At 40.6% G+C, this 22,618-nt stretch overlaps 1 protein-coding gene across 1 annotated transcript in view; it reads left to right on the top strand.

The window, feature by feature from the left end:
- SCUBE1 (signal peptide, CUB domain, EGF-like 1) overlaps positions 1–22,618 on the top strand; it is a gene marked incomplete at its 5' end in the record, with an annotated part of 186,567 nt that overhangs the window by 148,516 nt on the left and 15,433 nt on the right. The window contains 4 exons of the mRNA XM_009076090.1: positions 13,394–13,510; positions 16,861–16,983; positions 20,450–20,569; positions 21,800–21,892. Coding sequence (XP_009074338.1) covers positions 13,394–13,510; positions 16,861–16,983; positions 20,450–20,569; positions 21,800–21,892 — 453 coding nt within the window. The remainder of the gene's footprint in view (positions 1–13,393; positions 13,511–16,860; positions 16,984–20,449; positions 20,570–21,799; positions 21,893–22,618) is intronic.

Genomic DNA, 22,618 nt, shown 5'->3' with positions numbered 1-22,618 from the left:
ATCTACACTCCTGGACCTTTTAAAAGTGCCCTGGTTTGTTTATTTTGTTCTAATGAGAGTAAGAGCCTAACCTATTGAAACAAGGGGTGTGATGTTCTTCCAGTAGCCATGTTCTGAACAGCTTCTCTTTGTTGTGATAACTTGGAGATGAGGCCTTAGTTATGATAGGTGAGATAAAAACAAAAATCTAAGCTCAAATATTAAGAGTCAGTGCAATGGAGGAGTGTCTTCTGGGAGGATTGCTGAGCGGAGGTTTGGTGATGCATATTTGCAAAATGTTTCTGTCAGTGTTTTCAGAGAGATACCTGCTGTTCCCTGGCTCTGCAGAGACCAGCCTTTCTGGGCAGAGTTTCTAAGCAAGCTTTAAAAGCACAGCCAGAGAACAGCAATTCTTGTGTATATTCAGTAGCCTCTGACTTCAGCAAGAGCTTGAAGTAAGCTGGGAATGCACAGTCAGGTCCATGGGAGGTGAAGGGAAGTGCTGCAATTGAGTTCTCGGTTGAAAACTGAAACTGTGTTGTTGTACTTGCTCTTTCAGCACCATCAAATAACACTAGGCACATTTTCACCCAGACTAGTCCCTTGTTCCTTCAAGAAGTCTCACTAGCAGCTCCTACTAAAGGGTGATGGAGACAAACAGTTTAGCAAAGAGAACAGTTTCCTCTTTTCAGAAATATGTCAAAAAATCAAACGTATTGCAGGATAGAGGGGATATTCCTTTCTTGACACAGAGAGGGCAAAGCCTTTTTTATATTGTCTCTTTAGACTGTTAAGCTGCTTTTATGGAGTTGCTGTGTAAATAGAGGCTTGAGCAGAGTGCAGACTAGTAAACATGTTTATTTTTGTAGGAAAACAAATAAACTTGCTTGAAGTTGCTTTTAATGCACTTCTCTTGATATATGGCTTCTCCTAGCCGAAGCACCTGAAGTAGTAGCACAGTTTATTGCTATAATAGCAGCAGACAACAAAGCTTACCTTTGCTTTGGGAAATTATTGATATTGGAAAATGATACCTTTCTGCTTATAAAATCTTGGCAATGTTTTGTTGAAAGTACTTTGTTTTCTTAAAAGAACATTGGAAAAATATTGACTTTAATTGCATTTTAGATTGTCCTAGCAAAACAATGGTAAGAGGATAAACGTAATGGGAGCCAAAGCCAATTGCCTCCTGCTGCGTTCCTCAGATTAACAGAGGATCCTGAGCACAGCAGAGCCCTCATGCAATGGAGAGGGGTGGGAGGGGTGCAGAAGATCTAGGACAGGTAAGCACAAGAGCAAGGATAATGTCTGGAAAGTCTAAGCATTGACACAACTTCTGTCTCTGGTTTCAAGATGTTCATCACACAAATTTAGCCTTTTGCCTTTCTTGTTGCTATGTCTTTCTCTTTCGCCTGATGACACAGCAGAGTGAGCCCTCACAGCTTGGAGGCCTTTGTATTGCTGGAAACTGATTGCATCTAATTGTCACATGTAGAAATACATACAAGCAAGCTGGCTCAAGAGGATCTTTGTTTTCCTACCATAAATAATTTTGTTTCAAAATCTTATGTCAAAGACAATCTATACATAATGTGGCGAAACTATGAAGCAAATAAATTCAGTGTCAGAGGTGCTCTGAGGATGGTGCTCCTCCAATTCTGCTGAGCAGTGCATTTGTTAGCACACGTGCCAACCTTTCACCTACAAAGAAGATGTGGTTGCACAGACTGATCCCTGAAGTGCTCATACAGACTACTGAGAAGAGCTACACATCCTTGATGCCCACAGTGCTGCAACCTTGTTGGTGCTAGTACATGTAACAGACTTGACTTATCAAAAATACCATTGGCTGTAGCTGCCCTTTCATTCTCCAGGCTAAGCATTCGGAGGGAGGTACTGATTTAAGTTAGGCTCATTTATCACAGCTCTGTTGACCTTTCTCTGATTTGCCATCACTGAAAAGTTTCAAATGTGCTTGGACTTTCTTTGGCACATGACCCTTCACCTAGGAGTTCCATCTGTTCCTGATCCAATAGTGGGTAGATTTTGTAGCTCTCATGATCTGACAAAGTGCTTAGATTATCTCATATTCTATTGATTTTAAAAGTAATAGGTTATTAAAATGAACAATACTGTTAACTGTTCTTAAGCATTTTTTCTACTATTAGCTTTGGTTGTATTTAGAAGATGATGGTGCCTTACTCATGTTCAGAACCCTACATTGCATTTTTATGTACTTTAAAAATCCCTTAGAAATTTTTTTTTAAATTGTTATTCACAAGGATAGCAGTAAGGAGAAAAAATAAGATGAGAGAACCACCACGAGGTTATAGTGAGGCTACATGTGATGTGTTCAGTAGAGAAAACCAGTAACGCTTTGAAATCTTCCTTTCCAAATGGCTTTATAGAACACCTCTCTTGGCTCCCTTTGTGCCTGTGACATTGGGCAGAATTACTAATTTTATACCATTGTGTCTAGTTATTAGTAGATGTTTTTCATGTTCCATAAGAGACCAGCCAAACTTTCTTGCCCTTTCTTTTTTTAACTTCCCTGTTTTAAGTATCTGCAGAGCTGTCTCTGGTGACTGGCATGTCTCTCTGCAAACCTCCTGAGGAGACTACACTAGCTGAGGGTTCTTCTACCCTCTCTGCCCCCTTCTCCTCTCTGAAAGTAGGTAGGGATCCCTGAAGTTTATTTTCTTGGAGTATGTGAATTCTCAGTCTGAGGGTTGTCTAAAGTGTGTCTGTACAGAGATGATGTTCAGAGGGTGCCACATGTATAGGCCCTTGGGTGTGATCCATCCTCAGCTGCAGCACAAGTCTGTGGCCTCTCCCCAGCTCCAGAAGCTCACACATCCAGTGCTGCTGGTCATTACATTGAACTCCAGATTGACTAAGGTTTTCTGTCAAGTGATTTCACAATCTGGGGGAGAAGCAGTGGAAAGCTTGGTTGAAATGTGATCATAGTCCAGGGAGGATTCTGGCTGTGTTTCCTGATGTGAGTGACTGAGTGAAGTGTCTGCACAGAAGAAACAAGCTTACTCCATTAGATACAGAACGCACTGCTGCCTGCCTCTCAGAAAGCCTCAGGACCCAGCACTGCTTTTCTCATTCTTCCCTCTCCTAGGACAGCTGACCAAATTCAGAATTGAGATGAGCTGAAGAACCGGAGGAAGAGGGAAGCTTGTCTTGGCACTTCTGAGGCCGAGCAGCTTTTCCTCCTCAGCAGTCACATGGGCAAAACTTGACACTACTGTTCCCCAGCTCTCCTTGCAGTACTGAGATTAAGCAAGTAGTTTCGCACAGCCATGTTTAAAATATTAGAAGAAATTATTATCTGCCAAAATTGAATTTATCGGGTGATCCTCTACTGTTATTCTGGTTTTTAGTTTGGTGCAGCTTGTGAAAAAAAAGCAGGTGATGGGATCTTTCATACTGCTGCAGGGAAAAATATCATAAATCTTTTTGTTTGCCCAACAGCAGAGAAATAATAATGTAATAATAATGGTGGTGATGATGATGATGATGTATTTCATTATAGAAATGTAAAAAAGCCTTGGGCTAAATCCCACCAACTACAGTCAAAGAAGCCCCCAAAGACCCCAAAGTTAGCTGCCAATTTTTGCCTGGCTGAAATTGCCAAATTCTGCAGTTTCCATCCAGACCCATAAATCTTCTCAGCCCCTCAGATAAAGCTTTTGGTGATCTAAAAGCAAGCGAATAATTCCATGGCTGATGCATGAGGCAGAACAAAACCATACTGACTGGGAGCAGAACTGGCTCTGCAGTGCTGACAGGAAGAGGAATGTATGGTGGTCAGTTGACTTGGCACATGTGTTAAGGGGAACACATAGGGAATAGGCATTTACTGCATTAAGATGTTGTTCGGTGCCCCATTTCTGCAGGCTCAGAGGAAACCCTGAGGGAAGCTTGTGGAAGAGAATGAGCTTGTGGACTCTGTGTGTAAGAAAGACTAAATAGGGAATTTTTGAAAGAAACTGAAAAGAGGAGGGAAAATTAATTTGTTGATACGTGAGATCACATAAAGCTCCCTTGGAAGAGTTCCTAAGGAAAGAATTGTATTTACTCTGGAGAGGGAGCAAACAATTTAGACCTACAATTTTATTGCCAAGTCTCATTTGTTGACCTGCTTTCCTTCTGTTTTCAAACCCCAGAGATAGCACAGTGGTTCACAGAAAGTGCAACCGGTCTCTTTTGATAAGGTCTGATAGCAGAGATAAAGAAAACAAGCTGCCATTTGCCTTTAAAGACTCTCCCAAATGCACTGTCGTGTTCTTCCTAAAGACAGTTCCCTTTGCTGTAACTTCTGGGTAAACAGTGGGAAACCAGTTGCTCTGATGTTAATGAGGGTGATGAGTTTGCTTGGTGAAGAGTTGTCCCCTTGGTACATAGCATCAAAGAAGGATCCAACTACTGCAGTTCCTCCAACCACTGAAGGGCCAATGCAAGATTGGTGTCTGTTGAATTGAGCCGAATTGATAGGAATTACTAGAGGCAGCCAGTCAGCCCAAGGGAACTACTTATTTGCAATCCTGCTTTCTTATATGTAACCTCAGACCCAACAATATGAGAAATCTATCAAGAGGTACCTTGCGTGGTATGTGTTACACTCTTTTAAGAGAAAATACTCAGCCTTCACCAAATTTAGCAATTAAAAAGGATCACACCAGTTTGAACTCTAAAAATTAAACTGATGGAGAAGACTAAGGGATCAGTCCAGGAAAACACCTAGACAATCATTTCTGGAACAGAGATACTTTTAGAGGTTACCAAGCAAAATGCTAGAGGCTGCTTAAGGGCAGGAGTTCAGACTAAATGAGTATGGTCATCCTGTTGGCATTAAATATACTCACTCTAGCAAAATCAACATCCAGTTTTTGGATTATGTCTTGGAAGATATTATTAAATTTGTTACATGTAGCAGAAGTGTGAGAACATACAGTGAAAGGAGAAATCAGTGATGCCCAGATACTCAGTGCAAAATGAGAATAGGTAAAATTGTCAGAGCAAAATGATAAACAACAGTGATAACTATGGCTCCTTAAACTGCACCTGCACCAGAGCTATATAGAGTGTTAATATTGCATTTAGTACTGTATGAAGACAGATGTATGATGGCCTCTCTTAAGAGTGATAGCCTTCAAAAGAGTGAGATGGAGTTATTGAGCTTACGACGGGTACAGATAGGCTGAGAAAAAGCTGAAGATGAGCTGTTTCCAAGATCTCAATATACTGAATAAAATCATAGAGACAGGATACTGAGGCTGTAAAATAGAATTAGGTAGATAATAACACCAGTGGTCCTTAGTACAGCTATGGGTTGGAAGGGATAGAATTCCCACTCCAGGTGTTGCATACCATGTAAGTAGAAACTGTGACCTAGTTACGTTTTCCAGGGCATTTGGCTGTTTGGCAGATCACTACCTGCTTAGCCAGCCTGAGGAGCTGCCTGGCTCAGGGTCCATGGAGACGTTATTGCTGTGGCAGAAGCTCATGTTGCTAAGTAGCTTGCAAGAAAGCAGCCACTTGAATGTGCTGAACCCAGAGGAAGGAATGTGTTGTAGGTACTGAAGCCTGTGTTAAGCCACTGACACCTTACAAAGTGTTGCTCCTGAGGCAGCAAGTACCTTCTGTGGACTGCAAAGCAGAAGCAATATTGAGCCCAAATTCTTCCAGTGGGAATGTGACTGGAGGCACATCTACATGACCTTGGTGTCACTGCAGGTCCTCATTGATTTCTGTCATTCCCATGTGGACCAAGACATGAACCTGTTGCTAGAGATCAGAGACATACTGTTTGGTTCAAGTGAACCAAGGGTATGATTAAATGCTTTGTCTGGTCTGGAGAAACTAGGTTAGCTTTAATATGCTGCAAGCAAATTTTTGTTCCTGAAGAGAACTCTGGCAGCATGTCTAACTACATGGGACAGTGGTGTTGCCTGGTTAAGACTGAGTAGGAACAAAAGATTCTGCAGGACTTGTCACTAACTGCTACCATGTGCCTATCCCTGAAGCTGAGTAATAGTAATTTTGCTGTGTACTGCTAAATCCTTGAAATATCTCCTCAGTATGATGCTTACATAGTAAGTCATAAGTTTCTAATTATTTATCACCTCTGTCTCAACTATATTTTGCAGGTTTCTTTTGCTGTTTATATACATTTATTTGTTTTACTACCTCTAACAAATCATCTCCAATAAAAAGCACATTTTCTTGTGAGCAGAATCAGTTTCCTTCAGAAGTCTTTCAGTCCCTGATTAGTGTGTTACATTTGGTCTTCACTAATCATATAGTTAACTGTGAGCAATAAAGTTCTTAAATAAATTAATGCTCTGATCCAAGTCAACATTAGTCATAATGGACAGTTTCCCACTTAACTCTGAAATACAAGATGTGACTGTGCTACCTAGGCACTTACATTCGTATTAAAAGTATAGCAATTAATGCCAGATCTGGTTTTTCTGCAGGTCATTAGTATGTTATTAACAATTCAGTCTCAGCAACAACTTGACTTGATGGCAAGTCAGTAATGCAGTGGGAAGTCTAAATGGGTATGGAGTTTCAATTACCTATAAAGGCTTGGGGTTATGGCTTTTTTTTTCCTTCCTTTGTGTAGCCTGGTCCAGAAGCACTCAATGGGAAGGTAATGAAGTAGAAGATTTGTACATTACTACATCTTTCCGTGCTTCCTTTTCATTGGTTTTACTATTGTAGACTTTGAAACATAAGAAGAAGTTAGCTATAAGCCATTCCTCCTGGTCAGAGTTGGCTGTGTATTAGAGAGCTGTGTTCTCAGATGGAGGATGCATTTTTACTAACTGTGAACAGGGTTAAGTCACTGTAGATTCAAAAAACGTGAGATGTGGTGGAAACCTCATCATATAGCTGCTGTAGCAAAATAATGCCTTTCCCAACACTGAATTTAAACCAGCAGTTGTTGGAGAACACAGCTTGAATCATGACTCCCTATGGTCCTGCAACCACTCAGATTAAGATATGTGGTTTCCCTAATGTCTGTCAAATACTGTTGGAAACCACACTGGCTAGGCTGTAAGGTGAACAACATTACATGGGTGGTATCAGTTCCCTGCAGAAATCGGGGGGGCAGGCAGAGGGGGGAGAAGACAGAACATAACTTTCAGCCAAAATACATACAAAAAAGCACTAGTGTTTATTTTAAAAACATCATGTAACACTTCTTTAGAGTTTCTATGTATGTGTGCTTAATGAATGAGAACAAGGAAAGGCTCTGTTTCTCAGAGGAGCCGATAACTTGGAAGCTGAGAAAGGTGAACACAAAACGTTCTGACTAACCTTGAGTTTGGATTGTGTGCATGATCAGTTGGGTTGGGTAATCTGCACTGAGTCCACATTTGGCTTGGGGGTTAAAAATAAACCAAGGCTGTGTGAGATGGACAAAACAGAACTATATATTCTTTGCATTAGGAGGAAGTGGCTACCTCAGGAGACAGCCCCACAGCACTGAGCAGTGCCTTTGCTGTGCTCAGTGGGACACCTGGGCCATCACTTCCAGCCTGGGGGCTCAAACACTGTAATACATGAATCTGAAAAACAGAGATTCCTCACTGTGTATGTTCTTCACAACATCCTGGGCCGCAGTGATGAGACACATACAAATCTTTGCTGCCATAATGAATGTATACCTAAGCTAACTGGGAGGAGTGGGAGTGCATGGACTCATGGCTGCAATAGCACCTCAAAGTATTACCACAATATTGTGACCATTTTTGACTGATCTGTCAGGGTGTCATGAGTCACTTCTACTGATGAAGGCATTGATAGCAGAGATGTTTCCTTTTCTTTTTAATGTGTGCTCTATTTCTAAGGGAAAAAAAAGGTATTTCTTTTCTATTTCTATTTGAAATAATGTGTTTAAATTTAATTTTTCTATTTTGCATATACCTAGTGATCTAGCGTATACTTCATGTCTTTCCTCACCAAATGCAGACAAATCAAATATAAGATGTCTTCTTTGCTTACAGTGCCCAGAATCATTACATCTGCACTCTATCCCAAATCCCTGTTAGAGCTTTTAGTGACTCTTTTTGAGCCCCTCCTGTATTGTTCTCCATAGCACAAATAGCACTCCCAAATAACAGTGGTCTCTACTTGCCACATTTATTTTCAGATCCCATGAAAAATACTCCAAGCAGCAAGACCAAAATCTTATTCAGTCATCATATGTGGCCTGTTTTGGAAGGAGTCTCCCAGTTTCATCAATTGACATAGCTGTTTATGTATGTCTCAGAGAAAAGCTGTTGAGATGACCATTAGTTTTCTCTAACCAATTTCTTCACTTATTCTTAATAATAACAAACAAAATCACATTAAATAAGACAGAGAGGGAACAATCCTTATTTCTGCAGGCGATTTTTGATGTAAAATTGGGAAAATTGGGCATGGAATTGTTCAGTTCTATCACCCTAACCCCCCAATCACACGTGTGCCTTGATGTGAGTGAGCTTTGCATGTATACATTCTGTCAGGGAGTCACAGCAGTTTCTACATCAGTTTACAGTTCTCAAAACATCTCTGACTCCAGCATTATTTACCAGCCTCACCTGTATATGTTTGGAGCTGTTTGCTTGTAATGCTAATGTTTTTTGTAAATGTCCCCCATTACACTTTCATCTCCTGATCATTGGTTCTTTTAATTACTCTGGAACTTTATTTTAGAGAAGAAAGCAATGACAATCAAGAACACAGGGTACTGCGTTTGAGGGCTGGAAACAGTTACAGAAAGGAGCCTTTGACTTCAGAGCTACTGGTAGGAATCCAGCTCAGTTTCAGACCTAGCAAAAATCATTACTGTGTGATGACTTCTTGGTGCCCTGCACTCTATGTCCACAAATGAGTCAGTGTCCACATCACACAAACCACCAGAACAATTGGTGCTACTGTAATTGAGAGTCTAGTGGCAGCACCAGTGGAAAGGGCAGGGACTTGAATGAGCATGGAAAATAAGCTGCTTTATTCCCTGCTTCCTCAGGTCACCTTTGAGACACATCCGTGTGAGGAAACTTAGAAGAAATTTGATCTGTGGTAGCTCCCTTCTGGAGATAGATGGAAGGCTTTACTTTCCAGTACTGTCAATCTGACACTCACTAACAAACTTTACTTTCAAGGAAAATAAAGATCATTATAGGATCATTTAACATGTGAAAGTATGAACTTAAAAAAAAAAAAAAAAGCTAGCATGGTTGAAAAATCAACAATAAAATCCAAATGCTGACTTGAAATAGTAGGAACAGAGCCAAACTGATATTATCAAGCATGGCCAACACTGGCAACAATTGCTTCCCTCAAAAACCCAGGGAAATCCTGTTCTTGTATTAAACAATTGAACAGTCTCTTCAAGTTGAATCCCTTCTAGGCAAAAATAGTGTTCCACTGTTCAAACATTCTCTTTGGAGATGAGAACATGGATTGATATAAGAGGTGTTGGACTTTGTTCAGGCTGAGCTGATGCCCTGATGTCATGGAAGCAGGACTGGAAGGAGAGCTGTCAGCAGCACAGGACACCAGTGTGTCCATGAATCCATTGTGGAGCTTGGAAGGGACCTTAGGAGATCATCTGCTCCAGCCCCACAACTTGGCACTTCCACTGGGTCATCTGGGAAGTAGGGAGGTCCTTGTCTTAGATTTTATATGTACTGGTAGTAATCCTAAGAAAAGCTGCCAGGAAACTAATTGGGTACTACCAGCAATGAATTTACCCCATAGTTCCTGTAAGCTTCAAACAGCTAAGCTGTGAAGACATCTCCTAATGTGCTGAAATGGCAGAGTCACCTGTGCTGATTTCAGTAGTGAATGTAATATGAATTTTTGACTAAGTGAAAGTAAAAGGAATGTGTTTGATGTCAAATAAGTGCATTAACAATTCTGGGACAGCTTGGACTCTTTGTGAATTTATGCCAAATTCAATTAAAAATAGAATACAAACTTCAACCTCAAGTTGAAGTTTTCAACCACAGTTCCTCAGAAAGCCAACTTTTTGACTTTTCATGTTAAAAGAGTTCAAAAACTTAATTTAAATAACTTTAAATCATTTAAATAACTTTAAATCATTTAAAGAGCACCTCAGACCCAAAAAGGTAATTGCTTAGTATTTATTTCAGTGTGTGGGGAGGGAAATTCAGAGCAACACAATGCAAAAATGAAAAATGTTTGTGTGTATATGTGTTGGGGGTGGGGTATGATTTGACCACAAGACTGAAAGAGGAGTTACTTGTTCTCAGTACTCTGGTTGTAACCTGCCATACCTTTGCTTTTGTATTTTTGGACTCCTCTTCAGTGGATGAAGTACCAGATTTTTGTAGTATTGTTTGTACAAAGGGACAGGATTTAGATACCCACGTTTGTTTCCAGTTGTTGTGGTCAGCAGGATTTGAAACCCAGGGCTGAGAAGGTCTAATTCCCAGCTCCTTGGTCTCTTATGTGATATACCTGTGTCATGAGGGTGGTGGCAAATAAGCACATCCTTTCAGGCTGAATGTAGAGAAGTATTGTGGAGCACTACACAGGTGTGAGGGCTAACTTGAAAGTTTCTGGGAGCCAGGGGACAACAACATCCAGAGCACAGACTTTGGAGTTTTAAAAAAAATAAACCCAAAGAGAGGATTTCAGCATCCTCTATCACACCACCAGTTTGTTGTAGTGAAGAGTATGTGGTGCATATTTTTCCCTTTTCTATGACCAGTGCTGAATTCCTCAGGGGACTGGTGATTGTGCAGAGGGCTCTGCAGAAGGCTGTGTCCCTGGGGCAGTGCCTGGCCCTGCCTGCCACGGGCCAGGAGGAGAGGGGCCAAGGGGTTGGGTGGTCAGCAAGGGAGAATCTGCGTGGAGGTTTTCCACGTTTGGTCAGCCAGAGCAAGACGCTGAATTCAGCAGAGGTTGAATTTATGAGAACAGCAGCAGGAGGTGGGATGAGGGGTTTAAATGGTGAAAAAGCTTTTAATAGCCATCTTTGCATTGCAATATAAGTGTTTGTTCCAGCATCGCTGCCAGCCAGTGTAAGCAATATAAGTTTATGAGTAGCTGATATTTTGTGTAATAGAAATGCATTTGTCCATCCTGAGTGCCTGTTACTTGGCAAGCAGATGACTGGTCATGTTATTAGGCAGACTGTTGTTTCCACAGGCAAAGAGGGATATGTATCCTTCTTAATGGGAAGAAAAATATGGCCTAAGCCATAATATGCAACAACACAAAGTGCTGTGTGTGAAAGCAACGCATAAACCCATTGACTAAACAGGATAAGATCACTGTTGAGAAATATGAAATTGATTTTGAGAAAGAGACTTCCAAGGTAACTCAGAGGCCAGAAAATGAACTGCTTTTGTAAATTTCCTGCAATGCCTTACAGCAAACGAGGTTACACATGAATGAAACCATGATGTATGATTTGGCTTCTTATGCATTCAAAATCCTTTAAAACTATAACTGCAGTGTTCATTCCCAAATGATTTTACTTTATGTATTTATTTAGAGAAAACTGAAACAGTTTGCCATTTATGTGTATTCAAAAGCTGCATATTTCCAAGACTATAAAAGAAACCTTAAAAAGAAATTACTTTCAGAACTCAAATAATGGTATTTTTAAATGCATAGGAAAATGCATTAAAAATTAAATAGATGCAAGAAAGAGAAAATCTTAGTTCTCGGTTTTTTTGTGACTTGATCATAGCAAGTGATCGTAATGTACACACAAAACTGGATAGTACAGATTCTTGTTCATCATGTTTATTTCATTTTATTTTATGCCTTTGCCTGAACAGTTGCTTTCCACATTGTGAATTATCTTTTGTGTGAGTGTTTTGAAACGTGTAAAATTGGAGATCATATAAAATATAGCTGTTTATGACATTCTAAATTTGTGCATAAACTCTCACACTGATTTTGGGTTTGTGTACACATACAGAAAATCTCAGTTTTAGAGTTCTTGAAGTTAAGTACTTGCATTTATAATAGCAGAATGACACCTAGAATGTTTCATTAAACATCAAAACAATGTAAATAATACTTGCATATAGGAATTTGATACCATACCCTTAAGTATGGTGAATTTTCAAGTTTTTTCAGACACCCACAGCTTTCCAAGCATACGATATGAAAATCCAACTTACATATTGTAATGGTGTTGCTCAGGTTATGTTCTTAATAAGTAACTCTAGAAAGTGTGCAAACTGTTACAGGAATACTGTTCCATTCATTTGTATCTCAGAAACATTGGAGGAATGAGATTTGTTGAAATGACCACTCTCAAACAATTACCACTTTCAGAGTATTAATTTCTCTGACCCATAAGCAGAAAAGTGAAACACTGAAGATATTTTTTTAACACAATTGTTAACTCAAAAGTGTTATTTTGCACAGATTGCTGTTTAAGGTACCTTTAATGTAACAGTTTTCAGCAAGTCCATTCTGTCATGACTGCTGTCAAATAAACCTTTATATCACTCTGCTCAGATTACCACTTTCAGAGTATTAATTTCTCTGACCCATAAGCAGAAAAGTGAAACACTGAAGATATTTTTTTAACACAATTGTTAACTCAAAAGTGTTATTTTGCACAGATTGCTGTTTAAGGTACCTTTAATGTAACAGTTTTCAGCAAGTCCATTCTGTCATGACTGCTGTCAAATAAACCTTTATATCACTCTGCTCAGCAAAACTACTGTCTTGGAATAAAGAGTGTGCTCTTAGCTGCTTTCTTCAGAGCCTGCTGGATGGAAGGGACTATGCAAATAAGGGTTTCACATTAGTGAGCAGTGATAATTAGAGATACCTGACTTTTATTTAAGGGGAAGAGGTCATATTTTCTTGAATTAGTTAGAATGGACTTTGGACTAAGCTTTCCTGTGTCTTAGGTGCAGTCTGTCCATTCCTGGTGCTTTGCTTACCCTGTTGTAGCTCTGCAAGTCTGTACAGTCCTGTGTGTAAGCAGAGCAGAAATCTGGGAATGACTCTCTGTCCTGGTGGGCAGGATGTCAGAGGAATGGTCAGTGAACGAGGGAATGACTTGATTCAACTCAAAACTTCTTTTCATTGTGCCACTCAGCCCCCCAAACCTCAGTACTCTCTCAGCCCTGCTGGGTCAGCATGATCAGAAGTTACATGTTGCCATCTAATGGTGAACATACACAATACAGTCTTCATTTCTTTTCTCAAATTACCTTTTATTGCCTTTCTTCATGTACCTGTAGGTATTCTCTTTATTCCACTAGAGGAATGAAAATTATATTTTATTCTGATTTTACCTGGGATGGTACCTGATACTTTATCAGTAACAAGATGTTGCAACTGAAAGTGAAATTCCAGCCATTCACTTTAACCAAAGTCTAATTTCTTAATGTTTTTTCTATTCATTCAGATATAGATGAGTGTTCCTTTGAACGGACCTGTGATCACACCTGTATCAACTACCCTGGAAGCTTTGAGTGTCTCTGCCATAAAGGCTACACCTTGTATGGACTGACACACTGTGGAGGTTTGGAAACTGAGTTTCACTTATGTGTGTGTTTGTTTGCTTTGTGAACTGTTTACTGAGCTGCACATTCCTTTAGTTGAAGGTTTTAGACTGAAGATGATAAAGCACTCAAGTTAAAATAAAGTTCAAACAGCATGAGCTGGGTATGACTAAAATTTCAGCATCTCAAATTTGCTGAAGCATTCCCAGGAGAAAAGGACCAATGAGAAACAATGTCCCATCATTTTTTGATGGTGGTACCTAACAGCCTCAGTGTAGATGAGAAAGCTGCAGCTGTGCCTCTTGCATCCACTGCTGCATGGATGCAGCAATTCTTCCACCACCACTGCAAAGCAACCTCGTGGCTGGGCTTCATCAGAGAGGTCACAAGAACAGAGTACCAGTCGACACTTCCACAGGAGTGAGGTGACACCACAGTTGTTTTTACAGAAAAGAGGCTTCAAATGATGGGCCAGACAATAGGAGAAGGATGGCAGTTTTGCAAAGTTTACATATTTTGGCTCTATTGGTATTTGCCCTTACCAGTCTGTGACATAAACTGCCTATGAAATTCATAATGGAAGGCTCTGGTGACCTTCCTCCCATCTTCTGGGGAGCTATTTTCAACCTTTCTGGCATAAGTAGAAAGAATTGGTGCTGTAACGTTCGATTATCCAGGAGAGAGATATTTTTAAAGTGCATCGTAGGGCAGTATTACCACACTGCCCAAATTAGAGGTTCAACTTCCACTTGATCAAGGCAGGAGAATTTCAGGCCACTCAAATGAAGTCCAATCTTTGCCAGGGGTATCACAGCATGAGACTGCCTGCCCCAGCCTGGCTAACACCTGTGATCTCCTGCCTGAATGTTTAGTAAGTGTGGTAGATTTTGATTGTGTTCAAAACTCTGGTCAAAGGACACCAAAGGGTTTTGGCAGGGGGGCATTTGTTAAGTGTATCAAGTCCAAATTGTGCTTTTGACTAATCATGTCAACATTACACAAACAAACATGAAAAGAGAAAACTACAATAAAACCTGGAAGCCCTGAATCTAAATGACACTTGAAAATACTGATGCAAAAAATGTTCTCCATGCTATTTTTAAATGTAAAACTAAATAGTTTAGTTTAACAAGGGTTAATAGATAATTAGTTAATTATTCAAATTATTCAACATACAATCTAAGTAAAGCTTGCATCATGGTATTAAGAAAGCCCTGACTGATGTTAAATCCAGAAAAGCTGTGTATTGAGAGCAGGATCTGACCTGACTCAGGTTTAGTCCAGGGAAAGCATTCTAGAGGAATTGTTGTGAACATGTTGAGCCTAATGGCTCTTCATTTATGCTGGAGGCATTGTGGGACATATCATGTGCAAGATTTATGCTCCTTGTATCCTGAAGTAAATTACACCACGGAGTGAGCCAAAAAGATACAGTAAAAGGCTCACATTGTTTCTGTTCCCATGTGATTCCATTTGTGCCACGGGAACTGATGCAACAGAAACAGGTGCTGGTCCCTAACTTCCGAGTGCTGAGTTCAGCTGACTTTGTAGTGTTGGCATGAGACACTGCTCATGGCATCTCTGCCTGGCTTCTTTTTTGGGAGAAAGGTGTAGGAGGTGTATGCTGGTATTTCTTGTATAGACTGGGGTAAGTAACTAATGAATTCACTGTATAGTATCAGGCAGGAAGAAAAATAGGAGTCCACCTAAGTGTTTGGGAAAAAACTCCACTTGAGGGCAGTTCTGAAAGCAAAATCAGAGTCTGAAAGTTTTGGGGACCTATGCTCTGTGAGTTGTGGAGAGAGTGATCTTTAATTTCACTGTTAGTTCCTTAATGGCTTCATGTAATAATTTAGCGAAAGACTTGTCCAGGCCCTGAGCTTTGCTGCTCAGGCCTATCATTAGTTTTAGTCAGCCCCTGGAGAGTGATGTTTACAGTGGAACAAATAACTTTCCCTGGCTGCCGTCCACGGGGCACTGAGCAGAAGTCAAAACTAGGGAGAAATAATGAGAACCTTCAAAAGGCTGTGGTGCAAGCTCTCCTCTTGCTAAGCTTCCTCTCTGTCTTGCTTCCTCTCTACTAGTAATTAATAAACCACATGGCAGTGTCCTTGTTCTGGGCCTTTCATGCTGAAGGGTAATTCTTGTTGCTCTCTCTGGGATTCTTTTCATGGCAAATTCCTGTAGCAGAAGTCATGTGTCATAAGGGGATCTTTTAGAAGGACAATGCTTGTGCCCCACTTGCAGTATGTATTGGCTTGTTAAGTGACCTTAGAAAAGTCAGTGCAGGAGTATTCAATGCCTTTGGGAATTTGGCTCTTCCTCAGGAGCTTGGTTCTGGGTGAGGTACTTGACAGCAGGAGCTTAGGTTTGAAGAGTTTGGCCAGAGCTCAGTGGCAGGAGCACTGTGCACTAAGTTTATGTTTCAAAGTATGCATTCACAAGTAGATCCCGCTCAGGGTAGGCCTATGTACAAAATTTCCCAGAAAAACTTTTTTTCTGGGACTTCCCCTTGTCAGTTTATGGAACTGCTGACCCAGGACCTCCAGAAGTCCTTGACTCTGGCCCAAAAATCATAACATTGTCTAGAAACATTCCTGTTGTACGAGGATGCCTTTCTCAGTTTCTTTTATGCATATAGTCCATGTTTTCTAGATTTTGCTAAACCACACAGGCTGAAATCTTACATCAGAAAAAGAAAGCAGTTTCTGGATTCCAGCAGCTGCCCTGGTAAATACTCCCATGTTTCCATTGAGGGTCCCAAGATGCCAGAGGAAGACTTGGCTAATACATCTGGGCCCACGTTTGTGCCTTTTGTCCTTGCAAGCTTTTACCTTGTATTTTATTCAAGGAGTAGAAGTCTAAACTACACTTCAGCTGCTATGTTTCTATCCAATGCCATCATTTTCTCCTTCATCTGAGTCATTCCTAAAAGCAAACTCAGGGAATCACTACGGAGAATTTATCTCCCTCTTATGCAGAAGTGATCTCATCTCACAGATGTTTATGCCTTTGACATTTTTCTGTAGAATGCAATATGCATTATTGTCCAGATGCTGCAGAGACTTTGGAGCATGTTTTGTGTCTTGTGAGTACTTCCAAGAATCTAAGTGCAACTAGTCCTGGCACATAAATTGTATCTTATGCATATATTCTTGAAAGAGTAAGAGCTACACATGTGTCTAAGGACAAATACATGCAATATGCACTCAAGTTGTTTGGCATGAGTATTATCTGCCTTTATACATGTTTATAGATACTCAAATATGAAAGATACAGTGGAAAGAGATGTGCTTATGGCATATGTTCATGCTCAGAATAGGTGTGTACATATGGCTAACACTCTTTGCAACTTTAATTACATCCTCAGACATTGACGAATGCAGCATCAGCAATGGTAGCTGTGACTATGGGTGTCTTAATACCATGGGGAGCTATGAGTGTGTCTGTCCACCTGGAAAGAAACTGCACTGGAATAAAAAGGACTGTGTTGGTAAGTGTGGAAGCTGTAAGCTGTGTGGTAAGTCACTCAGAAGTGACTGTGGTGATGCTCCTGTTCTCCAGGAGGGCAGAAAAGCACGTGGTTCTGTCTGAGAGGTGTTGTTTTCCCAATAGAGATCCCTAAAGTAATTTCATAAACTCAGATAACACCTGATCCTATGGGAGTCCATGAGCTAGGATACAACTGCAGGTGGATTAGAGAATGGGCAATATGTTGGATTTTATTTGTGTGGAATTTTTTTTTAAAGTTTACAAGTCCATTCACAGAAATCTAAGTATTAGCAGTATCATTATCTTATGTAAATATCATTATCTTATGTAAGATACTTTCTTTTTATACTTTTATCCTTTTTTTATACTTTTTTCCATACTTTGTCCTTTTTCCATCTCTATAACCTCAGCTATAACCCTACTTCCTTTTAAGACTAATTTAGAATATTAAAAATATTTAACTGCTTTCAAGTGGAACATTGTATTCAGGTTAATATCAACACTCACAGCACCACACTAAAATTTTGCAAGTTACCTCTGAAAGTATCCTGCTTAACAGAAAGTACTGTCACTAGCTGTGTCAAAAGTGTTAATCACAGTGAGCACAAAATCCAGAGACCACTAAAATTATGGTGCTTGCTGCTAGTGCCACTTTGTGGCAGATCTGAATTTCTGTATCCTTTAAATAGATTTTTTTTTCCTGGGGTCTTCTTTGGAACACAACACATGTTGGTCATGGCTACAGCCATTCAAAGTATTTTCTGTAAGATTTTAATTCTGCTTTCATGTTTTTAATGGGAATGGCTTACCTTAGGTCTTTTGTAGCCAGATTTAGGTTCTGAGGTTTGTGTTTGCTATTCTGGTTTTAGGGTTTTTTTAACCAGAGTTAACTTGTCATGGATATTTTTGGGGTTGATGCCTAATATCTAACTGGGAGCAAGGCAGAACAAGAAAGGGGGGACCTTACTTCAGGAATCTCTGCACATCCTGAGGGAAAGCACTCTAGTCTGGAGTAGAGAGCACTGCACTGGCCTCTTGTGTGATCATGCAATTGTGGCATTTTTTCACTTGCATGGATACAGCAGTATGGAAATTACTTTATGACCAAAGTAGAGTGGGTTGGTGGGTGAATACTTCAGGTTGGGTTTCAGCCTTTGCCACTGATGTTCTTCTTAACCACAGTGAAGTACTTCACTTTCCTGCTTACCTTTATGTAAACTGCCTTCCCTGCTATGTAGAGAGCTAAGTATACTAACAACAAGAAATAGTTAATTCTGGTTTTCAGTTATCCACTAGGTCTCCCTTGCAATCTACCAGCTAGTCCTCTGGAAAGGAGTTTAAATTAACAGCAGGGACTAAAGTTTTTTGAAGTCTAGTACAAAGTTAGACTACAGAAGTTTTGAGCTGTATTCCCTCTCAGCCTACTAAGAATGCTGTTCCTATGGTAAGAGGTATTGAAAATATTTTCCTGGTTTTAAATTTCTCCTCATTATTTCTAAATACTCAGCTGGAAGATGGAAAATAGAACACCCTTCTCTATTGATACACACAGTTGTATTTGATGGCTTTAATGAGGCTCAAAATGAGTGTCTTTACTACCAACATTGTTGAGAGGAAACTACATTCTACACTCTTATAAAACCCCATAAAAAGCAGGAAAATTATATTTAGTGATCCTGAATGCCACATGATTTGGACACATTTGTCGTAAGAAAATCCTCTTTTGCTCAGCAATGATCCTGTGTGCTTTGCTGTCTCCTCAGTCCAAAAAAAGGTTTCTTTAAAGACATCGCCAAAGCAACATAAAAGACTTTAGGAGGGAGATAAGTGGAGGATGATTATTCCCATATTTGAGATGTGAACATCAGGCATGTTTATGGGACTTGTATATATTTATATTTAACGAGCAGTGAGGCCAGGAACACGAAGCAGCTGGTGGCTGCTGGGACCCTTCCTCTGCACTCATGCCAAGCCAGGCAATACTCATTCCAGCTACCACATTTGAATTGCTCTGTTTCATGCCAGCTTTACTGAGCTTTTCCCAAACCCTGGGAGACCCCAACCAGTCTGCCTACTGCACCTCTGATCTCAGAAGCAACTCCTACCTTAGTGTGGTTCAACGGTGAGCTGACAGGTAGGAAAAATGATATTTGTAGTAGCACAGTCAGCCATAAGCAAAACAAGAGTCAGCCAAGTCTATTTTGTAGGATGAACACATTTGGAAGAAATAGCAAGAAACAATCAGAGCAAAATCATGTACCTGAAATACCATTTTTATGAGGCTAAAGCAAGAAATGCTCTACAGACACCTTGCTGAGATTTAACCAGCTGATGCACTGTGAAATAGCTGCTGGAAGATGTGCCCAGCTGCACTTGGTGAGCAGTCGGTGCAGAGGTGAAACCTCTGGTGGAAAAGGAGGGAAGCCATGAGGCTGCCTCACTGCAGGTGGCACCTGTGGCACCTGCCAGCTGCAGCCAAGAATGAACCTTGTCGTTTGTGTGAAAAAAAGATGTGATTAAGTAATAGTTCAGTCCAAAAAGACGTCAAATTAAAGTAAATGTAGGTTTATGATTAGCACTGTCATACCATCATCCCAGGGCAAAGCAAAGAGACTACTCCAACCATTCATAATAACTTAATGTGTTTTCAGCTAAAACACAAACAGTCCCTTACCCAAAGCTACCAAAGTAGCTTGTAAGACCTGCAGGATTCTCTGTCTTCATTGTGCTGTGAAGAGAGCAGGAGAAGCTGGATGCTTCCTTCACACGCCTCGTGCAGTGGGCACTGATGAGAAATGGCTGATCTCCCTCTGTGTCACAGTGTCCCTTCTAGCATTGCTTGGGACATGTCAGCAGCAGCTGGAAGGACAGCTGGGACTATCCATCTTCATCCCAGAATCTCCTGCCTCACTTCTGCCTCGCTGGGAAGTTTTCTAGTTTCAGAAGCTAGAGCATGGAGCTGAAGTTTGAAGGTCTGTGAGAGTTAGAGAAATGGGAAATACAATTTTAGTGGTCATGTAAATAAACAGGTCTTTGAGGGGGTGAATCCTGTGCTAGTGGGTAGTTGGCCTGTTAAACCAGAGAGCTGTGCCTCCAAAAGAGGGGAGAGGACATCTCTGGTCATTAGTATTACCTGTTGCTTCTAAGAATTGTGCTCACAGAAACACATGCCTTCCAGAATGAGATCTGGACCCAAGTTTGTGTAGTCCCACAGTGGACCATAGGAGGAAAAGACTGATCTAGAGCTGAAGTCTAAAAATGTGAAGGAGTTCTGTTTTCAATTACAAGCTCAAGATCCAAATCCAGATCCTCTCTCCCTAATCTGTGCTTATTTCAGAAATGCCTGCACCTGTCATTTTGCTTTTTTGCCACTTCTACCTTTCCTCACCATTGTATGTGTTAGCACAAGGTTCTGCATTGGGCAGTGTCTGATTTTTTTACATTTCTCTTTAATTTTTTCTCCTCAGAGATGGTGAAATGTCTCCCAAATGCCAAACCAGCTCCCAAGGCTCAGCTAGTGTGTAGTAAAACAGGAGGCATAGAGAGCTGCTTCCTGTCATGCCCATCCAATACTCTTTTTGTTCCAGGTTTGTACAAAGTATTTGTCCTCTTAAGTCTAGAATGTGACTTGATAATTTTTCTTTGTTAATGTTATCATGATACTTGTATTCAGTTTTTGTTATGGACAACAGTAAATGATCACAACATCATTATGAATTAAATTGGGCCAGATACAGACATCACTAAGTACAGGAAGATCTGATTGTCAGTTACATTAGAGGTTTGGTCTTTCGTTGTTTATTTTGAGGTGTCATTTGCAGGGGTTGGGAAATTCTAACAAAAACCTGAGACATCCACCTTAACCTGGATGGTGTAGAAGAAAAATTGTAATATATTGAATTACTGTGTCAAAAAGGAGGGAAGAATGAACAGTTGATTTCAGTGAATTCCTGATGGCCCAGCAACAGCTTTAAACCTGTCCTACTGTCCCACCCAAAATGGATACAACTGTGTCTCTCAGGAGGCTGTGGCAGAAAGGATTAGCTCCTGCAGTTCTGGGTTTTAATAAATTTTGCTGGCAGTAGTTCAGTGAGTGTCATTTATAAAAACTTGGGCATTTCATTCCCCCTCTCTTCTTACTATCATTTGCTACAGGTAATTTTCATCTACACAGTTTTGCAGGGCAGGTGGGGCAGGGGGATTGCTATTGCTTTTTCACAGATGTTCTGGCACAGGATTATTTTCAAGTGTCTCTACTTTTTGTGTTAGTCCTGGCATTAGATGCAGCAGAGCCATTCACTCCTTATTTTCAGTTTAGCAGAGATTACTGGAACTCTTCATTTATCTAATTGTAAGCACCAATACAGTTTAATCTGTGCAATATGTGAACCCTGTTATGGTTCTCTGTGTGTTTTTTGTTGTTTCTGACAATAAATTTTGTCAGAGCCTGAAGCTAAAATTATTATGAAAGTATGTGGTTTATTTTTTAAATTATAGGGATGATCAAAGCAGAAAGACTCTGCCACGGACTAACACAAAATATTTTCTACTTGTGCACCATGGAGTTATGTACAGCTAACCTTGTGCCAAATCATTGATAAAATAAAACATTTCAGCGCTGGAAGAAACAAAGCAAAGCTTTTAATCAACACTGTGAAGCAGTAACCTTTGGCAAATTATTTCAGCCATTTAAAATCCTTAAAATGTCTCCCTTACTTGGCCACATTAATAAGTTTGCTTAAGCACCAAACATTCATGGGACAGGATGCTTTGTGAGGCTGTTGCCCCATGTGCTGACTCTGTGCTCTGCCCCTCAGATTCAGAGAACAGCTACACACTGAGCTGTGGTGTTCCCATCCATCAGGGCAAGGCTCAGCCCAAGCGCAACGCGACCCTGCCCAGCTGTGCAGGTAGGTGCTGTGCTGCTCACCTGGGCCTCACACCTAGGACACAGGTGATGGAGGTCCCCAGACCATTTGGGACTTGCAAGACATAGAGGTCTCAAGCTACACAAGGCCAGGATTAAGGTAGCTGTTGTTTCATCGTGCACGCACTCACTCTCCTGCAGCTTCTCCTCGAGGGCTGGAGTGTGTTTAGTTGCCCTCCAGTGTGGCATTGTGTTGGTAGGTCAGCATAGGAGTGGTGGAGGTTTGAGAAATAATAAGGACAAATATTTAGAGTAATTTCTTTTCCATAGTCCAGCAAGGCAATAATGAGCATATCAAAATGGCATTTCTTCCCAGACTTGGAAGAAAGCCAGAGGGACCCATCAGTAGCAAAGGACAGAAGGCTAGGATGGGTCCCACGTCTCACCTGCAAAGTCCTTCCATAGGAGCACAGATCTTCCTACCTGGCATTACTGGGTAAAAGGTGATGAAACTTTTAGGAGAAAGTACTGATTTTCATTCATCTTTTTCTCAAAAACGGCTGGATTATTTTTTAAGAGACATTTCAAATTGTTTAGGAAAGCTGATGCTCCGCACAAAAAAAAGTTGAAGTATGGCAAAATTTGAAGCAGTAAGAAGTGTCAGCTCACCTCACATAGCATTACCTGCTGTACTTCTCTCCAGTTTGCCAGTTCTCTAGCCATGCATTTCTTACATATTTGGAATGCATTAGGAGGTACAATGCTGTGG

This window comes from Acanthisitta chloris, unplaced genomic scaffold (genome assembly GCF_000695815.1).
Source record: "Acanthisitta chloris isolate BGI_N310 unplaced genomic scaffold, ASM69581v1 scaffold4526, whole genome shotgun sequence".
NCBI classification, from domain to species: Eukaryota; Metazoa; Chordata; class Aves; order Passeriformes; family Acanthisittidae; genus Acanthisitta; species Acanthisitta chloris.
This window is presented reverse-complemented; position numbering and strand designations above follow the sequence as displayed.